The sequence below is a fragment of the Cetorhinus maximus genome, chromosome 1 (genome assembly GCF_964194155.1).
Source record: "Cetorhinus maximus chromosome 1, sCetMax3.hap1.1, whole genome shotgun sequence".
Lineage (NCBI taxonomy): Eukaryota > Metazoa > Chordata > Chondrichthyes > Lamniformes > Cetorhinidae > Cetorhinus > Cetorhinus maximus.
The window spans coordinates 70,356,961-70,379,859 of NC_135879.1; the positions used below are offsets into that span (position 1 = coordinate 70,356,961).

A 22,899-nucleotide genomic window follows, 5' to 3' on the forward strand; every position below is an offset into this window, starting at 1 on the left:
GTTGAAGGGTCATGAGGACTCGAAATGTCAACTGTGCTTTTCTCCACCGATGCTGCCAGACCTGCTGAGTTTTTCCAGGTATTTTTGTTTTTGTTTTTGTTTTGGATTTCCAGCATCCGCAGTTCTTTGCTTTTATATATATAAGTCATAATATGGAGGCAGGCCATTCAGCCCACCCAATCCAGGTCAATGCTTACCCTTCACACAAGCAAATCATTCTAATCATATTTACCCATCCTGTTCCCATTTCCCTTCAATCTATTTTCTTTCATCCATCTATCAATCTAATCTTCAATGGTGACACCATTTCTGCCTTTAACCGCTTTATCTCCATCGCCTCACAACTCTGCATAAAGAAGTTTCTCTTGCCCCCTGTTTTAAATCACTTGCATTTAATCATGTATCTATGGCTCCTCAGTCTTGACCCCTCAACTATTGGAAACATTCTGTTTCTATCTATCACTGCTTCTGGTATCTTGAAATGCACATTTTTCATCTTTGGACCTTGGCTGTAAATATTGGCTGGGTATTTAACCATAGTGGGTATCAGAGCCAAGACCAATAGCTAAATACATACCCTTCCATACCTTTGTTAGCTCAAGGCTCTAATATTTCAATGCACTCCTGGCCGGCCTTCCGCTTTGCACCCTCTGCAAACTGGAGCTCATCTAAAACTCTGCTCCTTGTAACCTAACCCACACCAGTTCCTATTCACCCATCATTCCTGTGCTCAATGACCTACCTAAAAAGTTAGCATGCAGGTGCAGCAAGTAATTAAGAAGGCAAATGGAATTTTGGCCTGCATTGCTTGGTGTTTGGAGTTTAAAAATAGGGAAGTCTTGTTACAACTGTCCAGGGTGTTGGTGAGGCCGCATCTACAGTAATGTGTGCAGTTTTGGGTCCCCTTATTTAAGAAAGGATATACTGGTATTGGAGGCTGTTCCATCTACCACCTGCTAGCAAACTGCCATTTTCCACCAGTTTTTGATGGGCATCTGGATGAAGCCTAGTGCTTAAAGAAAGGATATACTGGCACTGGAAGCAGTTCAAAAGAGATTAACTAGGCTGACCCCTGGGATGAAGGGGTTGACTTATCAAGAATGGCTAAATTAGTTAGCCTTTATTCATTAGAGTTTAAAAGAATGAGGGGTGATCTTATTGAAACTTACACAATTCTGAGGGGGCTTGACAGGGTAGATGTTGAGAAGATGTTTCCACTAGTGGGGAAACCTCAAACTAGGGGACATAGTTACAGAATAAGGGGACACTCACATAAAACTGAGATGCAAAGAAATTCCTTCTCTGAGGGTAGTGAATGGCTGGAATTCTCTACCCCATTGAGATGTGGAGACTAGATCACTGAAAGCTTTTAAAGAGGAGGTAGATAGATTTTTGAAATTTCAGGGAGTTGAGGGCTATGAGGAGCTGGCACGAAAGAGGAGTTGAGGCCTGGGGCAGATCAGCTATGATCTTATTGAACGGCGGGGCAGGCTTGAGGGGCTGAATGGCCTACTTCTGCTCCTGTTTCTTATGTTCTTATGTTCTTAGACTCCAGATCTGACTACACCTGAATTTTACTGTCAGATCTGGCTGGACCACATAAAACCGTGGTCCGACTCGTTTACTAAAACTGTTCTCTAATCTGGGATCATCTTGGAACGTAAAGATAACCCCTGGCTTTTTTTCTCTGCTGTAAACCCCTCTCCCTTGTCTCCTCCACCGTCACCTCCAACAAGTGGTTGTAAGTGATGAGAGAGTGATGTCTCTGTACCAGCACTCCATGTTTACAATCCTGACAGCAGAAATGTAGCCGATTCTACCGTTGGGATAAGAGAGTTTTTAGCATTTAAACCTAGAGAGTTAACAAATTGATGAATGAAGGAAGCATCAAATGCAAAGCCACCAATTTACTGTTGAATTTAGAGTCCCAGAATGAAGAAGCCTGGCACGGATGAAAGAGCCATTGGCTCTTTGTGTTAATTCTTATTGAACTGCATCTAACAAAGAAGTGTAAATTGCTGCTGGAAGGCTCAGTCTGGCAATCTGAGCCCAAGCATGGGCACAAAGGAGCTTTCACAGATCTTAAGGTATTTTTATATTATTTGAGATTTGTGTTAGATTTCTATATGTCTTGCAGCACACTGTGCAAAACTTGTGTTTAGACAACACAGCAGCAAAACATCTTGCTCCTAACGCTTTCAGTGTAAACACGTCTCATGGTGCTTTATGAGAGGTCTAAAGAAATGGCTGCTGATCCAGGAAGGGGAGGGATTAGGAGTGATGTCTGAAAACTTGGTCAAACAGATGGGTTTTAATAAAAGAAAAATACTTGCACTGATATAGTGTCTTTCATACTCTCGGGACTTCTCGAAGTGCTTTACAACCAATGACGCACTTATGAAGAATAGTCACTGTTGTAAACTTGCACATAGCAAGATCTTATAAATGGCAACGTGATAATGACTGAATCATCTGTTTTTCATTGTGTTGAGGAATAAATATTGTCCAGAACAATATACAATAAATAAAGGTAATAAAGTAAGCATACAGGAGGGAGGGAGCTGGAGAGGCCGAGAAGTTTTGTAGGGAATTCCAGAGAGATTGAGGATGGGAGGCTGGCACAGAGTGGGATGGAAGTTAAGCCTAGAGGTGACAAAGGTGTGTGTAAGGGGCAGAGGGACTGAGGTGAGTGCAAAGATTGGCAAAACTGTGGAAATGAAAGCAAGCAGCCTTCCTAATAGAGAGAATAATGGGGTAGAATTTTGATGCGGTTTTCCCTAATTATTCCACATAACTTTGGCAGAAATCTTAGAGGAGAAGCATGTATGACTGTTTATCTAGTCTCTCCAGTGTTTCTACTAACCTTCTGCCAGTTTGACTGAAAACTCCCCTGGAAATTCCCTGCCATGGTGTTTAAGCTGGGGGTAGGGGGCACAGCTCAGGGGTTTGAGGAGGTAGCCTGTTGTGGGGAAAAAATAAATCTAGTAAAATGAGAAAGAGCATTTAAGCCACTCTTTTAGTGCACAAGAGCTGTCAGCTCCTGGCACCGGCCACAACTTTCTAATTGCATAAATTAATCTGGCATGTTAATCTTTGGTGTTACTGCTGGTAGTATGAGACCCATGGGTTAAAAGCCTCTGGTTCTAGCATGATATAAAAATGTCTTCATAAAATTCATTGGAATAGTTTATCAGAATGCAATAACATGCAGTCATACAAGAGATGCATGATAATACTAAAAACACAAAATTACTTGGTGTGTGCTTTCACATTCTTCCAACCAGCACGACAAAAGGCGAGAGGGGGGGTCCTTCCTGCTCCTCTCAGGGCTTTCTACATATGGGATCAATATGTGAAATACAAAGTTAAACACTTGCAAATGAAGAAGCATTACGTTTTATTCATATTCTTCCCTGACAGGCTGAATTTAAAGAGGGTCATCCTTTTGTTTCGGAGCCAGTTTACCCATCCACAGACAGACAATTACTATTTACATGGCTTTCTTCTCAGTTGTTTGCTTATGGAAAAGAAGGGGTGTGAGTTTACTCCATACAAAGAAAGAGGCCCTGACCACAGCTAATAACCAATAACCTCGCCTGATGTGATCATTAACCTTGTTAGAAAATGCAGCGGCTCAATTCAGTTAGGAGCTTGCCACTAGAGCGTGATTTGTGCCAGATACGGTTGGCAAAGCAAAAGCTTTTATTTTAACCAGTGCTGGGAAATTCTGTGTTCTGTCTGCTTCAGTTCAATCTCTACGGGCAGAAAAATCAAAATGAGATTTCAGCACCTCTTCCACATCATTCTTGTTGTATGCGCAAGTCTTCTGCTGATCAGTGGACAGAAAGCAGGTAAGTGACTAGTTCCTACCCTTTTAATCTGAGAGGTATTTGACACTGAGTATAAGACACTGTTTAACGTTACTGTATAATATAATAGTTCCTACAGGTTTTGCAAGGTATGTTGTATTTGGCTCAGTCCAAATCATTAGAAGCAGTTCAGTTTATTTTTGAGGAGAGCAATCAGTGTCAAATAAAATGAATTTTATAATGACACAGGGAAAGGTGTTTCTTTTCACAAAACAAGACTCACTGGAAATAAAGACCTCTGATAAATCTCCATGTGCAAGATCTTCTTCCAGTTATGCTTTAAGTAAAACTACGTGGAGTTTTCTAGAGGTTCAGTACAATTTTATGCAGATCAAGAGTGCTCAAAAGCAACAAGCATCTCTTTCAAAAAAAATCTATGGCAAGTAATGAGAGAGGTTAATTGATTGAACAGCACAAGTCAAGCCTTCAAACTTGCACAAAAAGAACTGCAAAAATTCAGAGTGCAAGTTTAACAATGCTCTGTATTGACTGCATTCCTGAGTCCCTGCTTTAGAGAATGTCACAATCAATTTAATGTTAGATGGCAAACCACCAATTTACTTCAATTCTTACTTTCAGGTAAAAGATGGAGAAAGAAAATGCAAAGGCACAAGTGTTTGCAAAGAAGATGTATGCCTCTCCATTCGAGAGTTCCCTTCCCTTAAGGTTTGTTGAGACTAAGGTCCATTTAATTGATTGCAGCTGCCAACAAACATTACAGCCTAACTAGAAATATTGTGATATTGGAAAAACCAATTCCACATTTTCAGAAGGCTGATTGTAATTTCACTATGATTTCACTTGTTATTTGCACTTTGGGAATTTCTTGTCTTTAATCATTGTTTTTTTCGGTCTCCAATCATTTCCCCATCTCCCGCAAAGGAGCAGACTCATTAGTTGCTTTCATGTTGGTGTCAGCAGGGTGTTTTGAGCCACTGATTTCCAAAGTACAAACCAATATAAACTTACACCGATACCTACATAAATGCATTTACTCTGCAGCACATTTGTAACCATAACCAGCCAGATTCCAATATTGAACATCTAACACGTGTTAGGATAATTTAAAGTTGCCTTTTATAAGGAGTTTCCTGGGGTACTGGGGCTATTGGCTCCTGACATGCAGAGCCAAGGTAAACTTGATATATTCAATTAGGCTACTAGACTGGAAGGGGAAGATGGATTTTCCAATATGATGCTCCTCATTTCCTCTTCAATGTTGTGTGCTGGGTACCACTGTATAATACAGAATCCCACAGTGTAAATGGCATGACCAGCTTCTCAGGGGTACTTCTAAGAACAGATGGCTTCAACCTGAAGGCAGGTTTGTGGATCAGGATGATCCTACACTGGTTTCCTGCTGTTTGCACTATTTCACATAGACCAGTGAAATGATACTGCTCTATCTCATTGCTTGAGGAGAGCACTTGTAGTTTGGTGGCAGAGGGAAACATGAATACAACTGAGTCAAATTAAAATTTGGCCTTCATATGGGTTGGAGCAACTAATATACCACAGTGCACACCATTGTTGAAGGCTTCAAGCATACCAGTAGACACAGTGTGATCTCTCCAAAGTCACCCTGGTGTGCGCAAAGCCTCTGAAGAGTGGCAACCACCGATGCTGCCAGACCTGCTGAGTTTTTCCAGGTAATTCTGTTTTTGTTTTGGATTTCCAGCATCCGCAGTAGCTTTTAGCTTTTTGTTTTTATTACGGTCAGTGAGGCCCTTCCTAGTGGATCTGGTGGTGTAGTGGTATTGTCACTGGACTAGTATTCCAGAGACCCATGGTAATTCCCTGGGGACCTGGGTTTGATTCCCACCATGGCAGATGGTGAAATTTGAATTCAATAAAAAAAAATCTGAAATTAAAAATCTAATGGTAACCATGTCAATTGTTATTAAAAACCCATCTAGTTCACTAATGCCCTTTAGGGAAGGAAATCTGCTGTCCTTACCTGGTGGTTGAACCTTAAATGGCCTAGCAAGCCAACTCAGTTCTCAAGGGCAATTAGGGATGGCCAGCAATTCCCATGAACAAATAATTTTAAAAAGTGCTTATGCTTAGGAGTGCAGCAAATGGAAGGACAACTGTGGTTGGTTGCACTCCTATAAAGTAGTAGTGCCTTCACATTCATATTAGTGAGGCACCACTAGTAAGCCATTCACTAGGCAATTTAAGACATTAAAACCTTATCAGCCAGTCCAGTTGCTAAGTAAGATCACAACTACTTAATTACATCACACCTAAACAACTAATCCTCCAGAATTGTTTTGCTGTTTCAACACACACAGCAAACAAAATATTGTTTAAACTGAATAGATCTTTATTGTGAAACATCAAATGGATTGAAATTAGGAGTTTACATTTCATGCAGTCACTCAAATTTTGGTACCCAAATTAGTTCTTTCAGTTTATCAAATTGCACAAAGACAATTCACAGCGTTAAGGAGGCAATATGTGGAATGTAGCAGAAGGGAACTCAAATAATTTCAGATATACAGTAAACATTGATTTTTTTTTAATGTTTCAAGTCCTTCTTCAGAAGAGTCTTAAAAATGTCTGTCAGTTTGGCTCAGTGCAAGCACTCTAAAATTTGAGCCAGATGGTTGTGGGCCTAAACCTCACTCCAGAGACAGCATATGATCCAGATTTCAGTATTCAGTACTAAGGGAATGTTGTACTTTAGGTGGTGACGTTTTTTGGATGAGTCATTAAACCAAGGCTCCGTCTGTCGTCTCAGGTGGATATAAAAGACCCTGTGGCAGTATTTCAAAGTTGAGCATAAGAGTTTTCCTTTGTGCCCTGACTTGAAATATTTATCCCTCAATCACCATCACTAAAAAACAAATTATCTGGTCATTTATCTCGTTGTTATTTGTGAGACTTTACAGTGTGCAACGTTTCCTTGATTACAACAGTAACTACACTTCAAAAGTACTTTATTGGCTGCAAAGCGCTGTGGGATTCCTAGGGTCATGAAAAACACTATTTAAATTAAGCTCTTTCTTAATAGGCTAACTATCCATGAAAGGGGAAAATACCTCTGGGAAGTACTTTCTTACCAAAGTACTACTCCAATAACTATTTATAAAGAATTTCCACCACCCCAGGACTTATTAACTTACACGGAATGTCACCCACACCCCTCCCCACCAACCCCCACACAGGGGCTTAGCAAGTTTGACAAGTATCAGAGACATAAAGGAACATGGAAATTGTCAGGAGCGAAAGAGCCTAATGTTCAAATGAGATGTTCCTAGTTTGCAAACTAATAAATATTACTCCACTTCTCATAACCCTTACTTTGTCTGTCAAATATCAATCAGCTCTTTCTTGAATTTGCTGACACTATGTGCCTGCTCTGTCCTCTCAGAAAGTCTGCTCCATACTTTATCAATGCTTCGTGAAGTAACTAAATCTAAAGTGCCTGTTTACCCTCCTTCTTCTGAGCTTGTGCCCCTTTGTTATAAAGAGTGCGGTTGTCAGAAGTATTCTTTGAGTTTGATTCATTTACCCCCCTTGAATACCATAAAAAGATCTTCCCCCAAATCATGTCCCCAGTATAATGTTTCCAGTTTCTGCAAAGACTTTTCATAGCTCAGTTACTCCTTCTGTATCCTTTTCAAATTTCAGGACGTTGGGTGCAAGATTGCAATTGTCAAGATTTTTTTTAAGATAAGGATAGCAAGGAATGTGATTCAAAGGTGGGTAAAATGGACTTGGAGGTACAGATCAGCTATGATATAACTGAGTGCTGGAATGAGGGGCTGAAAATCGACATGGGTTAAAAAGAAATCCAATGCCTGCATTAAATGTTAGAGATACCCTGTACTAGGATTTGGTATGTACACACATTGCAACGAAGGGGGTAATGTAGTACCAAAATCGTCCATCATTTATTGGCATCGAGAGATACCAGTAAGCTAAAGTAAAGGTGCATAGCAATTCATAAATTATAATAAAATGTCCTAATGTTGTTTTCCTCCTAAAAATGTAGCTCTTCTGAAACACAAATGAAGTGGCTGGAGGAATTAGAATGTCTGCGACAGCAACACCTTCTCAATGTTTTGAGGGTGGGAGAAAAAAGAGCATAGGACTGATTATTTCAATGATCTGAGAATGGAAAGATCATGCACATTTAATTGGTGAGCACACGATCAATGAAGACTTGGAACATGAAAACGGTGCATTTATCCAAGTGGAAATGCAGAATCCATGGAAGGCTGACTTCAAGAAGCATTTGGCAGGAATTGTAAAAAGAATACTTTTCAGATAAACATTGCTATTCCTAAGGGCAAAATGTGACTAAAGTTCACCTGTCACTATAATTCAACCGGTCAAGTGCATCATTCAATATTTTAACCCTGAAAATACATGGTTTACAAACCACATTCCACTTAAAGGAAACTGCATCATGCTACTGTAAAATAAAACTCTTTTTAACAACTTATATCTCACCACTATTGGAAGTTTTTTTAAAAAAATGTGATTTGCCAGGGTGGGGGGTGGAATATCAGAGAAGGATAGTTACTGAGATTTACAGTTTAATCCTCAAAATAAGGAGTCCATAATTTCTGAACATTTTCAATTAGAGGGCAAGCACTACATCCAGATATACATCCAATGCAAAGTAGCGTATATGACAATTAAACAGGACTTGCATTTATATAGTGCCTTCTGCAACTCCATAAAGTGCATTGGGGAGTCAAGGTTGTGAAAAGTGCTACGTCAATGCAAGACTTTCTTTGTAAAAAGTCAGAACTGTATGAAGTATGCACATGGGACTGTGCCAAAGACATTGAAGGAAGTGTTTAGGTTACAAAGCAGTTTATAATGGTAAGTTAGAGCACACTGTACCAATATAGGATATATGTGCTGTATCTGATATCTCAGAGGTCAAGGGTTTTGTCATCTCTTACACCATCTCTCACTCCATTCCTTCACCATTTCATTTCCCTCCTCCATTCATCATCTAACCTTATGCCAAAAATTCAATACTACATTAATGCGCATTTTTCAGATCTCACAACCTCTGTCCTCATAAGGTCTATTCCTCATGCTGTTAAAGACTAAACTGTGGTGGCAGAATTACAACAACTTAATCTCCAAAAGCCTTTGAAATGTAAATGAAAATCTTCCAATGCTTCAAAGTTGCCTTTCATTGAAGTATTTTTACAACCAGTGCAATTTTCATACAAATACTGAATATGCATTTCAAACATGTCATTAATCTGCTGAAAACTGAGATGGGCTAATACTGTCTATGAAATGGGGATTCAGAATTATTTTCTAAGGATTTGTAAAGGAACATATACTTTGTGGTATTCCTTATTGCTTTTGAGTTCCCCCTTCTTCCTTAAACCTTCAGGCTCCTGCTTTTCTATTCTGTTCAATCTTGGTGACATCACATGTCTTGGGCTTTGGCTATTCATTGATTTTTTTTTAAAAAAAGATAGTCACCTTCTGAGAATAAGTATGAAAATGAGTAATTGCAAATGCTGAAAACCTGGCTGATTATTTTTGCTATGATTTTTACAAAATCGTCACCAAAACCACAATTCTGACACCATCACCATAAATTAACACCAAAATCAAGATACATAATAAATTGTAATTGCTTACGAGGTGTCCAAAGCTACCAAGAAGCTTTCAGTAGCTTGTACAGCAAGTATAGAAAATTCCCTCTGGTCATTATTTGTAGTGCAATCAGGAACACATTTAGCAATAGAGCAGAGGAAATTTCCTATTTTAGGTTATTGGCATTTTCGAAATGTCAAGTTTTAAAAAAATAATGACTTTAAGTTATACGTTAGTTGCATATAGAAAAACCATGCACTTGAAATGTTGTATAATTCCATTAAATGCAGTGTACAAAATACCCCACTGAATTAATTACTGAAAGTGTGGAGGAACCAAAGAAGAGGCAAGTTTCTAACTAATTGGCAACCAGCCTTTACGAGTAAAATTATTCAATAAGCAAATGCACTACACAATATGGTACAAAGCCATAGAGAATAAGAGGGAGAGCTTTCCCTTCGCTTCTGCATGCACTGATTCCAGGTTTCATGGGTGCCAGTACCCAGCAGTTCCACACCTACCTGATTATTTTTCTTGTGCAAAAAAAAACTTTAATTTTGTGAAGATATCACAGTCAGGCCTATGCTCACTCATAACCACACCAGCATACACTTCAGCAACGGCCAGTGGATAAAAATAAAGGACAAATGGATGATTTTTCTCTCTTTAGCCTGGTATTCTTCCAGCCCAAAAGGCTGGGGAGTAAAGGATTGGTGAAAAATCACTTTCAGCGGTACTAAGGTAAGGATGGAATGGAAAACAATAAAGGAGGCGAAATTAGGTCGTCTTAGGTGATGGATCAGGTGTTGAGCTCACGTATTTTTAAATACAAAGTATCTTGGTAAAATAGTTTGAAGCGAAAACAAATGCCAATATACTATGCATTTTCTTTCAATGTGCACCTGTTTCCACTAGATATATAATGCCAGGATTTGAAAGAACATTTAGCGAACCACACTCACTAGCCTCAGTTTTGAGTCCTGGGGTATTTTAAGAACATAAGAACTAGGAGCAGCAGTCAATTGGCCCCTCAAGCCTGCCCTGCCATTCAATAAGATCATAGTTGATCTGCCACAGCCCTCAACTCCATTTCGTGCCAGTTCCTCATAGCCCTCAACGCCCTGATATTTCAAAAAATCTATCTACCTCCTCTTTAAATACTTTCAGTGATCTAGCCTCCACAACTCTCTGGGGTAGAGAATTCCAGACATTCACTACCCTCCAAGAAGGAATTCCTTCGCATCTCAGTTTTAAATGAGTGTCGCCTTATTCTGTAACTATATGGGAAAAATTTTCCCCTCGAGGGGTTGGGGCCAAGTGCAGGAGCGTACGCACCTCCGATCGGCATCCCCGATTGGGGACGCGCTGCCATTTTATGTAGGTGGGCCAATTAAGGCCCACCCAGCGTGACGTCTGCCAGGAAGCTCTATGCGCTCCCTGTGCGGGCAAATGGGGGTGCGGGATTCCCTCAGCCAGGAGTGCGCTCTTTCACGAAAGAGCGCACAGATCTCCCTGAAGCTAAGTGCTGCCTCAGGGAGATCAGCTCGGAATTAAAATTTTTAATAGAAATGATAAAAAAATTTCCCTGACATGTCCCCCCATGTGACACTGTCACATGAGTTGGGACATGTCCATAACTTTTATTGAAAGATTTGATAAAAATTTAAAGACCCTCGTGAAACCTCACCCCACCTGTGGATGAGGTTTCATGCTTTTTCCGAAGCCCGCCTGGGCTCCCAGCCTGCCCGCCAACCTTAAGGTTGTATGGGCAGGTCCATTAATTACCTTAGTTTTTCAATGGCCTCAATAGGCCATTGACAGATCGGCAGGCGTGCAGCTGACTCAGCTGCGCCCCTGCCGACCTGAAAATGGAAATGACGCAGGGTGACGTTGGGAGTTCCACCTGCCCCCGCTCGCTGACCGGAAGATCCTGCCCTATGTTCCCTAGTTTGAGATTCCTCCACTAGTGGAAACATCTTCTCAACATCTACTGTCAAGCCCCGTCAGAATCTCATACGTTTCAATAAGATCACCCCTCATTCTTCTAAACTCTAATGAGTAAAGGCCTAACCTGTTTAGCTGTTCTTGATAAATCATCCCCTTCACCCCAGGAATCAGCCGAGTGAATCTCTTTTGAACTGTTTCCAATGCCAGTATATCCTTTCTTTAAACACGAGGCTTCATCCATATGCCCATTCAAAACTGGTGGAAAGTGGCAGTTTGCTAGCAGGTAGAAGATGGGAGTTCAGGCAGTCAAACAGTGCCAGCAAGCAATAGGGAAAGGCTCAATGACAGGCAAATAAGTCACAAGGAGGTGAAGTCAGTCCTTCAGGGCAGGGGCAGCAACTCATGCTTCTCCTAATCCACATAAAAATGATTATTTTTTTCCCCACTCCACTTACCTTGGAGAGCTTCTTTGTTTGCAGGCCAGAGAGTTCTCCAGTCAGGCTCCACTTAAATGCAAGTGGAGGTTCTTTTTATGCAACATGCCCACCATCCTCGGCTCAACCATCTTCAGCTGCTTCATCAATGATCTTCCTTCCAACATAAGGTCAGAAGTGGGGATGTTCGCTGATCGTTGCACAATGCTCAGCACCATTCGCGATTCCTCAGATACTGAAGCAGTCCATGTCCAAATGCAACAAGACCTGGACAACATCCAGGCTTTGGCTGACAAATGGCAAGTAACATTCACGCCACACAAGTGTCAAGTAATGATCATCTCCAACGAGAGAGAATCCAACCATCGACCCTTGATGTTCAATGGCATTACCTTCACTGAATTCCCCCATGATCAACATCCTGGGGGTTACCATTGAACAGAAACTGAGCTGGACTTGCCATATAAATACTGTGGCTACAAGATGTCAGAGGCTAGGAATCTTGCAACGGGTAACTCACCTCCCGACTCCCCAAAGCCTGTCCACCATCTACAAGGCACAAGTCAGGAGTGTGATGGGCTACTCTCCACTTGCCTGGATGAGTGAAGCTCCCACAACACAAGAAGCTTGACATTGTCCAGGGCACAGCCACTTGATTGGCACCACATCCACAAACATTTACCCCTTCCACCACCGATGCACAGTAGCAGAAGTGTGTACCATCTACAAGATGTACTGCAGGAACTCATCAAGGCTCCCTTGACTGCACATTACAAACCCACAACTGCTACCATCTAGAAGGACAAAAGAAGCAGATAGAGGGGAACAGAGCCACCTGGAAGATCCCCTCCAAGTCACTCACCATCCTGACTTGGAAATATATTGCTGTTCTTTCTCTGTTACTGCGTCAAAATCCTGGAATTCCCTTCCTAACAGCATCATAGGTGTATCTACGCCACATGGATTGCACATTTCAAGAAGGCAGCTCACCACCACTTTCTCAATGGCAATATGGGATGGGCAATAAATGCTGGTTCAGCCAGCGAAGCCCACACCCCATGAACGAATAAAAAAAAAATGGGAGCGTCATCCATCTGCAGAGCTCCCCAGGTTAAAATAGTCAATGTTGAGAAAGATGTGAACAGGTAGGTAAATTACCCAATTTTAAAAACTGCCCACCCACCTGATTTCTCGTAGATGGGTAGGATTAAAGTCCAAGTCAATCATGTTTAAGAGTTGTTGGTTAGAATCATACAGCATAGAAGGTTAATCGGCCCATTGTGCCTGTGCTGGCTCTTAACTATCCAATTTAGTCCCATTCCCTACTTTTTCCCCTCATAGCCCAACAATTTTATTCCCCTTTTAAGTATTTGTCCAGTTTACATGAAAGCGATGGCAGAGATCTTCATCGAAATCTCCAGAACGGTGTAGAAAATCTGCTTTCAGGCTTCTTTTAGAGATGAATGTTTTGTCTTTTGTTATATTTAGGATCAGAGAGCAATTTCTCAGAATGACAAAATGCTTTCCTCCAGCATATTACTGGCTTGGTTTAATCTTTCACTAGCCAAGGGCACATCAAGGAGGGAAATCCTAGGGTTTCCTTGGTAGACGTTTTCTTACAAAAAAAGGTATTGGTGGCATCATGTTATCACAATTTCAAAACATTGGTCAGACTGAGGCACTAACTAAAGAAAACTTCCACTTGATAAGTTAGTACAAACTTTTAGAAGGCTATTGCCAGATGTAGTAAGACAAACATTTTTTCCCCCTCTCCAACATGGTGGACTGAAGGGTTTGTTAGTTTTCAACATAGACTATGCCAACAGCAGCATAAAGGCTTACTTCTTCTTTGGTTTTCTTCAAGCCTCCCTCAGTCCATGTTTCAATATTATCCACCCATCTGATTTTTCTTGTTTTTATCCTCATTTTTTCATTCAATTGCTTCTTGGACAAGGCTGTCAGGTCTTTTATCCATTCTTGGCTATCTTTCTCCCTCCAACTGTACTTAGCAACCCTTTTGCTTCCTGAGTTTCTGCTCTTTATCTCATCCATTCATTTGTCTCTGTCCATCCAGCTGATTCTGAGCACCCTCCACCACACCACATTTCAAAAGCTGTTATACTCCTTTCATCAGAAGCATCCATGAGTGCAACACTCTATACTATTAATTGTACTGGACTTTTTTCCCCTCACCCCCAGTCTCCTGCTGATGTTTTTGGACTTCCAGATGCTAATTAAGTCACTGGTCATGCCATGGCTAATCTAACTTAAATTTCATTCTTTGTAACTTTAGTGTTTATGGTATGTTGGCCTTCATAGCAAGAGGATTCAAGTACAGGAGCAGGGATGCCTTGCTGCAATTATACAGGGCCTAGGTGAGACCACACGTGGAATATTGTGTGCAGTTTTGGTCTCTTTATCTGAGGAAGGACGTTCTTGCTATAGAGGGAGTGCAGCAAAGGTTTATCAGTGATTCCTGGGATGGTGGGACTGACAAATGAGGAGAGATTGAGTTGGTTAGGATTATATTCGCTGGGGTTCAGAAGGATGAGGGGGGGGGGGATCTCATAGAAACCTATAAAATTCTAACAGGATTAGACAGGGTAGATGCAGGAAGGATGTTCCCAATGGTGGGGGAGTCCAGAACCATCTCATCTTTCAGTAGCTCAGGTTCTAACTCGTCCTCAACTTCCAAATTTTGTTGTTTATCTTTTCAGCTTCCTCTTCGAAGAGCTTCCTGCTAGACGGTGCAGGAAGGAAATCATGGACATTGCAGAATCAGGCTGTTTCAATATGAATGGTGCACAAAAAAAAACTTTAAAAAGTGGATAGGATGAAAATTAATTTTTTTTGCCCCCACATACAGGCTGAATGAACAAGGAATTGAACACTTTTACTAAACAGGTGTTGAGGAATGATTTGATTAAAAAACTTGGTGCGTTATGAAAAATTTATTGTATAATTACCAGCAACTTACATTTCCAATGCAGCTTATACAAGTTAGAATTCAAATATCGTAGGATAGCCACTTCTCGTGCACTCCTGGCTACCCAGAAAAGCTGACCTACACATTTCTGCATTGAAGTGAATAGCATATTAAACCTGGAATATTTAGCATAGCACTGAAAAGCAACATAAAAAAGGGACATTCTATACATCTTCATAGCTTAAACAAGATTTCCTTTTAAAAAAGTCATTCTGAATACTTACATCATTAATGTAAGAGAAGTGAATGCCAAGATTACAAAAGCAAGAAACTCTCTTCACTTACACAGTAGGTACAATTGTCCTAGATTACAATTCACAATTGAAAGTCTTTTGGCACAGGCATCCAAGGTAATTTTGCTACATGATTGATTTGAACAACAGTTTGGTAAAGTGGTAAAACAAGTTAGTGTTCGTAGCAAATGTTCTCTCCTTATGTATTTTCATAAGTAATACAAAAATTAAATTAAGATAATCTTCAACCATCTATTATTTTAACCGAGTTACACACCACATTAATGTTTCTTTCAAATGGTTTTACCAGTTCTGACATTACTCATCTACAGCACAAGTCGTGCCTTTCTTTATTCTTTGGTTTATCACGATCTTTAGCAGCTCTTCTTTCAGAATCTCAGTCTCGGACTTGCTGAGAGATTAAAGCAAGTAGTCTTTTACTTAAATTCACATTGTGCATTTTCAAGTAATCAATGAGGTCTGCTTGCTTTTCTACAAGGTTTTCCAAGTTTGATCCATCCCTTTGGTGGTGGTGGTGGTGGTGGTGGCGGGGACGGGGGGGGGGGGGAAGAGAGAGAAAAAAGGCAGCTTTACAAATTGTGATGTGAACTTTAACACTAAAAAGAAGTTGCATTAATATGGTTGCATTTCATAACAGAACATCTGAAAGCATTTTACAGCCAATGAAGCACTTTTGAAAGGTAGTCGCCATTTAAATGTAGCAAAACATAGCAGTCAAGTTGTGCATAAAGTCCCATGAACAGCAATGAGATAAATTACAACATAATTGGTTTTACTGATCTTGGTTGAGGGTTAACTATTGGGCAGGGCACCAGGAGAACTATCTTGCTCCTCTTTGAAATAGTGACATTGGATCTTTTATCCACTCAAGAGCACTCAGGGCCTCAGTTTAATATCTCATATGAAAGATGGCACCTCCAACAGAACAGCACTTCCTGCACTCCATGAATAGTCCTATGCATTCAAGTCTCTAGAATGGGGTTTGAACCTACAACTTTGTTACATAGGCGTTAGTTCTATCATATGTAATTGAGTTACTGTAAATTATATTAAATGCAAAAAACTTTGAAAAATTCTGAACGATTCTATTCCTTAACTTAGCGGCTTTAAAGTGCTACACTTCTGGTTCAGTTTAATGGTGGTGGTGTGTTATAGCTCGCTCAGGGAGTCCAAGTTGATGTGGGAACATGTACATGCATGCTGTAGTCCAGAGCTATGGGTGGCAATGGTACAGGTTCCAATGTTCTTTCTATCACACAGCTTACCAGGATCCTTTCCTGCTCTTACCCCCTACCATTGGCATGTTGGAAGTTTGCAGTCTGATGCTCAACCTGCTTGGCTGCATTATGAATGTGCCTTCCTTGGCCATCAAACTCTGGGGTAGGACTCAAACCGAGAGCTTCTGGCTCAGAGGCAGGGAAGCTATTTACTGCGCCACAAGACTTCCTTACCTAATAGCAGCTGAAGCATAAAGATCAGGGAGGCCCCTAGTTCAATTCTCATTTAGTGAGGAGTTAGCTGATCTATCACTGATGCCAGTGACAAAGATGCTAAAATTGGCCTCAGCTATTCCCCATTAACAGGTGAATAAGAGGCCAAATTCCTACTTCAGTGTACTACTGCTAATGCATATGGATGGAAGGCCCGATAACTCCTGAATCATTTCAAGCTTCAAATGAATGATAAGATGACTATGGTACTGGAGGATGAGCTACATCCAGGGAAGCATACAATGCGGTGAAGAGCAGTGGGAAACCAGGGGATTGGGAAGCCTACAAAGACCAACAGAGGACAATTAAAAAAAAAAAATGAGGGAGGGAGAAGGCGGAGGAACTGAATAGGTACTTTGTGTCAGTCTTCAACGGGGATGTCACTCGTGTCTTCCACCAAGTTCAAGAGAGTCGGGGGGCAGAGGTGAGTATGGTGGCCATTACCAAGAAGGTGCTAGGAAAACTAAAAGGTCTGAAGGTGGATCAATCACCTGGACCAGATGGATTACACCCCAGAGTTCTGAAGGAGATAGCTGAAGAGATAGTGGAGGCGTTAGTGGTAATCTTTCAGGAATCACTGGAGTCAGGGAGGGTCCCAGAGGACTGGAAAATCGCTAATGTAACCCCCCTGTTTAGGAAGGGAGTGAGGCAAAAGACGGGAAATTACAGGCCGATTAGCCTGACCTCGGTCGTTGGTAAGATTTTAGAGTCCATTATTAAGGATGAGATTTCAGAATACTTGGAAGTGCATGGTAAAATCGGGCAAAGTCAGCATGGTTTCATCAAGGGGAGGTCATGCCTGACAAATCTGTTAGAATTCTTTGAGGAGGTAATGAGTAGGTTAGACAAAGGAGAGCCAATGGATGTTATCTACTTGGACTTCCAGAAGGCCTTTGACAAGGTGCCGCACAGGAGGCTGCGCAGTAAGATAAGAGCCCATGGTGTTAGAGGCAAGGTACTAGCGTGGATAGAAGATTGGCTGTCTGGCAGGAGGCAGAGAGTGGGGATAAGGGGGTCCTTCTCAGGATGGCAGCCGGTGACTAGTGGAGTTCCGCAGGGGTCAGTGTTGGGACCACAACTTTTCACTTTATACATTAATGATCTAGATGAAGGAACTGAGGGCATCCTGGCTAAGTTTGCAGATGATACAAAGATAGGTGGAGAGACAGGTAGTATTGAGGAGGCGGGGAGGCTGCAAAAGGATTTGGACAGGTTAGGAGAATGGGCAAAGAAGTGGCAGATAGAATACAACGTGGGGAAGTGTGAGGTCATGCACTTTGGTAGGAAGAATAGAGGCATAGACTATTTTCTAAAAACGGGGAGAGAATTCAGAAATCTGGAGTGCAAAGGGACTTGGGAGTCCTAGTCCAGGATTCTCCTAAGGTTAACTTGCAGGTTGACGCGGTAGTTAGGAAGGCAAATGCAATGTTGGCATTTATTTCGAGAGGACTAGAATATAAAAGCAGGGATGTGCTGCCGAGGCTTTATAAGGCTCTGGTCAGACCACATTTAGAATATTGTGAGCAATTTTGGGCCCCGTATCTCAGGATGGATGTGCTGGCCCTGGAGAGGGTCCAGAGATGGTTCATGAGAATGATCCCAGGAATGAAAGGCTTAACATATGAGGAACGTTTGAGGACTCTGGGTCTATACTCGATGGAGTTTAGGAGGATGAGGGGGGATCTGATTGAAACTTACAGAATACTGAAAGGCCTGGATAGAGTGGACGTGGGGAAGATGTTTCCATTAGTAGGAGAGACTAGGACCCGAGGGCACAGCCTCAGAGTAAAGGGAAGACCTTTTAGAACAGAGATGAGGAGAAACTTCTTTAGTCAGAGAGTGGTGAATCTATGGAATTTATTGCCACAGAAGGCTGTGGAGGCCAGGTCATTGAGTGTATTTAAGACCGAGATAGATAGGTTCTTGATTGGTAAGGGGATCAAAGGTTACGGGGAGAAGGCAGGAGAATGGGGTTGAGAAACTTATCAGCCATGATTGAATGGCGGAGCAGACTCAATGGGCCGAATGGCCTAATTTCTGCTCCTATGTCTTATGGTCTTAAGTATATCACAGCTAAGTTAAGAAGCTTGACAAAAAGAGAAAGCATCACTGTGGTGTTGCAAGTGCCAATTTTCCTATCACAAATAGATTTCCAATAGAAATTCTTTCCTAAACTACATTCCTCATTTTGTTAAAACTATAGAGCCTCCATATAACAAAACATCCCAAGATACTATAGAAAAAAATCCAAGCAAGGAGTGCTGTAGAGCAACAATGGTGCTGTGCAAAGGCCAACGTGTAACAAATGTGTTCCTGCCTCCCGGATGACATTAAGAGCGCTACTTTTATATAGTAAAGACAAGAAACGATTTAAATTAAAAATAAATGCTCTGCTGTACAGGAATAGTTCCACACTAGAGAGCTTCTTTACTAGGAATTTAACATGTTGTCTAGCTCTTCATCTGTGGCAAAAAAATTCCAGCTAAATTAACAAAACACATTCAATAGATGGAAGGCATCAATAGATGGAGCAATAACCATAATACTCAAGATAGCAATTGGTCAGTCAGAAGAAAACACTTTGCTACCTTTGTCACGGGGCAACTAAAAACTACAGGGTGATAAAAATGACAAGTCACTCACCTGAATCCAGTCTCAGACAGAACGTTAGTGAGATTAGGACATCTTTGCCTTCGCTCTTCCTCTTGGATGTCAGGACATGGTTCCATTCGATTGAACTTTATAATCTTTGCTGTGAAATAAAACAGGCAAGTTAAAGGTCAAATAGAACTGATCTGCAAGTCTAAATGTAACACCTTTGGATTCAAAAGGCTGCTCTAAAAATAAAGAGAATCTGAATGGCTTCATGGATGACAGAAATGGCATAACTCATCATAGCCTGATATTGCAGCAATTTGTGACAAATAAGTTGTACTATTTTTTTTTAGCCGCTAAAAGGATCAGTGTTCACTGAAATGCGACCTGCTTTCTTCTTTGCCTCCTATTTATTTCACTTGACAACCTTCTTGCAACTGACTCATGTGTTTTACTCTACTTTCATCTCCAGTGTCCACTGGTTGGGGCAATGGGACTTTGCCTGCCATTCCCCCACCATTCCAAACTTGACCCAATTCCATGTATGATTGAATTCAGTTCCTCCTGATCTCAAGGATGGTTGCTACTGTAAATGTTTGAAACAGTAACAAATCACCTACTTAACCCAAATAAGTTTGAGCAGTGGTGGCTATTCATTAATATATTAATCCCCTCATTGTCCCAGCAGCTCTAGCACAGTGAATCTGTAAATCTATCTTTCAGCTAACAAACACATTTCCAAGATACTTCATATTCAAACCCTCTGCGGTTGATAACCCACAGATAAAACCAACTCCATCAGCAATAAATTACCATGGAAGCACTCAACCAAGATATGAAGGGATCAAATGTATTTCTTCTAAAAGGGAAAAAATCAAGGCTTGAATCAAAATCTGACTCAAACAATGATATAGCTTTAGCTGTTTTATTGAGCTTGGCTGAAAATTTGGGCATAGGAAGAGTTAGACAACTTACTGCTCCATCTCCCATTTTGCTAGTGACAGTTACTTGGGTAGAGGAAGTCTCTTGTACCTCACTCCTGTGGCCATTTATGAGAGAGTCTGTCAAGTGTACTTCAGACACTTAGTGTGGAAAAATCAGTCAAGGTGAATTTTGACATCTTACATGTAGAATCATAACAGAGAAAGGCTATTTGTCCCAATCAGTCTAGGTTTATGTTCATCTTGCACGAGCAGTCTTAATTCCATATGCCAGACCTGTTTCAATATTTTTTTCTCTCACCTAACCACTTGTGGTGTAGTTCAGGCACTTGGCCAAACCAGGCCAGTCTAAGCTGTGGTCTCTACTTGAATCAACTCTGGTAGTTCATTCTACAGCCTCCCAAATCCCAAGTGGTTAATAGAAAACACTGGTTGTTTTTATTCTCTTCCAATTAATTTTTTGTCTATACTTCCTTATTCTAAACCCTTAGCTTCTAGAGAGTCTATTTCTATCTACTGTCTTAAATACCTCTGTAAAATCACCCCTTCATCTCCTCTGATCTAACAAAAGCAGGCTCAATTTTTCTAGACTGTTTTCACTTTTGTTTCTTCATACCAGGAAGAATCCTGGTGAATATGCACTACAATTTTTTATTTCCCAAGTGCCCTGTCAATAATGTAGCCCTCAAAACTGTGCTTGAGGAAGTAAGAGAGGGGTAGAAGTGGAGGCCAGAAAATGCCCAGCCCAGGGACATTGGGACCAATTTCAATCATATGGCAATCCAGACCCCACAAAATGCAATTTCAAAATCTGAAATAAACAGGTTCATTTAGCAGAGCTGAGAAAATATGCAAAGCTAAAGTATTTTTTTGGAAAAAAAAAACTCTTATCTGGACATCAATAAACTGAATATGTTTGCAGTGAATTTATGCACACTTGAGGATGCTTGTCAAGAAGGACTTGCCAAAATGCACTGCAGCAAGTTGCTCTTCCTACCAGTGGAGGGTAACTTCTGTAAAAAGGCAGTACTGTGGAACTCAAGACCGCCTGCTTCAGAGGACAATTGTATGGTCAATAAACAAAACAGCATTCTAAAAGGAGATCCTTGTAGTGAACCACAAGCTTCAAAAGAGCAAATTGTAAAGTAATTGAGACCACCATGATTACTTCTTGGTGGTCTGTTCAAGCTTTTGAGACATCACACTTAAGATACAGAATAACCACCAGTTATAAAATCCTAGCATAAATTAATCTCTTTGTGGATTAGTGATTTTAACTATGTTGGTTCTAACAGCTAGTTGGCAAGATAAGCCACAACATTCTCTTTACTGGTTTTAATTCCATAATTTTATACAGACGTGGAACTTAATATAAAAGCCACTACCTTTATTTTGGGCCCATTATCATTCAAACTAATATGTATAGTATTATTTGAATGCAGATTAGTAACTTTACCTCATGCTCTTAAAATTGAAAAATGTTGTTAGGCTCAAAACGGATATTTTAGATTGGATGAATAGTCTTGGCCACAGAGGTGCATTTTTGTAAAAATACTGAGTTTAATTCCAGTAGTTTAATGCAATATAAAAGCAAAATACTACAGATGGTGAAGATCTAAAATCAAAACAAAGTGCTGGAAAAACTTAGCAGGTCTGGCAGCATCTGTGGAGAGAGGAACAGAGTTAATGTTTCGAGTCCAATATAATGAGCTCTGAAGAAGTGTCACATTGGACTTGAAATGTTAGTTCTGGCAGCATCTGTGTAGAGTTAAATTCAGTTTTGTTCTGGTTTGGAGCTGCAGCTCCACAACTGAGGGTGAATTAGTAGCAGAGACATCTTTGGTGGAATGATCGCCAAGAATCAGTAAAAATTTCACCGTATAATCCTGGCCTGTCAGCTATTTTATAGTGACCAACTTCAGAAACTTTTGTTAAAGTTCCCAGCCCTTCAAGTTTGGATCAATGTAGCTTTCAAAATGAATCAAACTCTTCAGTACTGCAACCCAACAGGATTACAACTAGAGGAAAATGCACCATTATACTTTAATTCTTGAAATAATACAGCTGAAAGCAAATGAAAATTATCTTTCATTAGCAACAAGTTTCTAACAGGCTTTAGTGCAGTGCGTGTCTAGATGGGTTTAGTTTGTCCACTTTGCGAAAAGTTTCTCAAACTCAAAGACCTAGTATATTCTATTTTACAGAACTACCTCAAGATTTATACTAAAAATGTGTGAAATTCTAAATCTCTAGACAACTAGAATTAAACAGAGTTGATAAGTGGTTTACTAGATGATATTTAAAGTAGCATTTACGTACAGCTTCGGGTCTATTTGCATATCTCCAAAGACAAAAATACAGCCATAAAAAAAATGACTCAAAAACCAACTATTATTAGCCGTAGACGATGACAAAGACAACAACCTGCATTTATATAGTACCTTTAATGTAATAAAACAGCCCAAGCAGCACTATAAAGCAAACTTTGGCACTAAGCCACATAGGCAGATAGTCAAAATCATGGTCAAAGAAGTAGGTTTTAAAGGGGCATCTTAAAAGGACAAAAGTCCGCTCTGGAATTGATGATCTACCCTGACCAGACCTGCGCTGTGTCTGGCAAGAAAATCTGACAGCCTGGCGCTACTCAGGGTTACGATTGCCTATGTGCAGGATAGGGGTGTGGATACCTGCCTCATCAGCCTGGATCAGGAGAAGGCCTTTGACAGAATATCGCACACCTACATGGTGGATGTGGTCTCCAAAATGGGGTTTGGGGAGGGAATTTGCAAGTGGATCCAACTGC

The 22,899-nt window shown here is 40.7% G+C and overlaps 3 protein-coding genes across 4 annotated transcripts in view; 1 reads left to right on the forward strand and 2 right to left on the reverse strand.

Annotated features, from left to right (window-relative positions):
- Positions 1 to 22,899, reverse strand: part of sorcs2 (sortilin-related VPS10 domain containing receptor 2) — an 874,344-nt gene that overhangs the window by 804,309 nt on the left and 47,136 nt on the right. The gene's annotated exons all lie outside the window — the stretch shown is intronic.
- Positions 3,674 to 8,307, forward strand: apela (apelin receptor early endogenous ligand). Its single transcript, XM_078542279.1, has 3 exons — positions 3,674 to 3,851; positions 4,449 to 4,535; positions 7,870 to 8,307. Exons 1-2 carry the CDS (start codon positions 3,776 to 3,778, stop codon positions 4,532 to 4,534), a joined length of 162 nt encoding a protein of 53 aa, XP_078398405.1. The 5' UTR covers positions 3,674 to 3,775; the 3' UTR covers position 4,535; positions 7,870 to 8,307.
- tmem192 (transmembrane protein 192) overlaps positions 14,767 to 22,899 on the reverse strand; it is a 34,152-nt gene continuing 26,019 nt past the window's right edge. For both annotated transcript variants that reach the window (XM_078542142.1, XM_078542133.1), the window contains 2 exons: positions 19,204 to 19,312; positions 14,767 to 15,570 (listed from right to left, as the gene is read on the reverse strand). In XM_078542142.1, the coding sequence (XP_078398268.1) occupies positions 15,447 to 15,570; positions 19,204 to 19,312 (233 nt within the window). In that variant the 3' untranslated portion in view covers positions 14,767 to 15,446. The remainder of the gene's footprint in view (positions 15,571 to 19,203; positions 19,313 to 22,899) is intronic.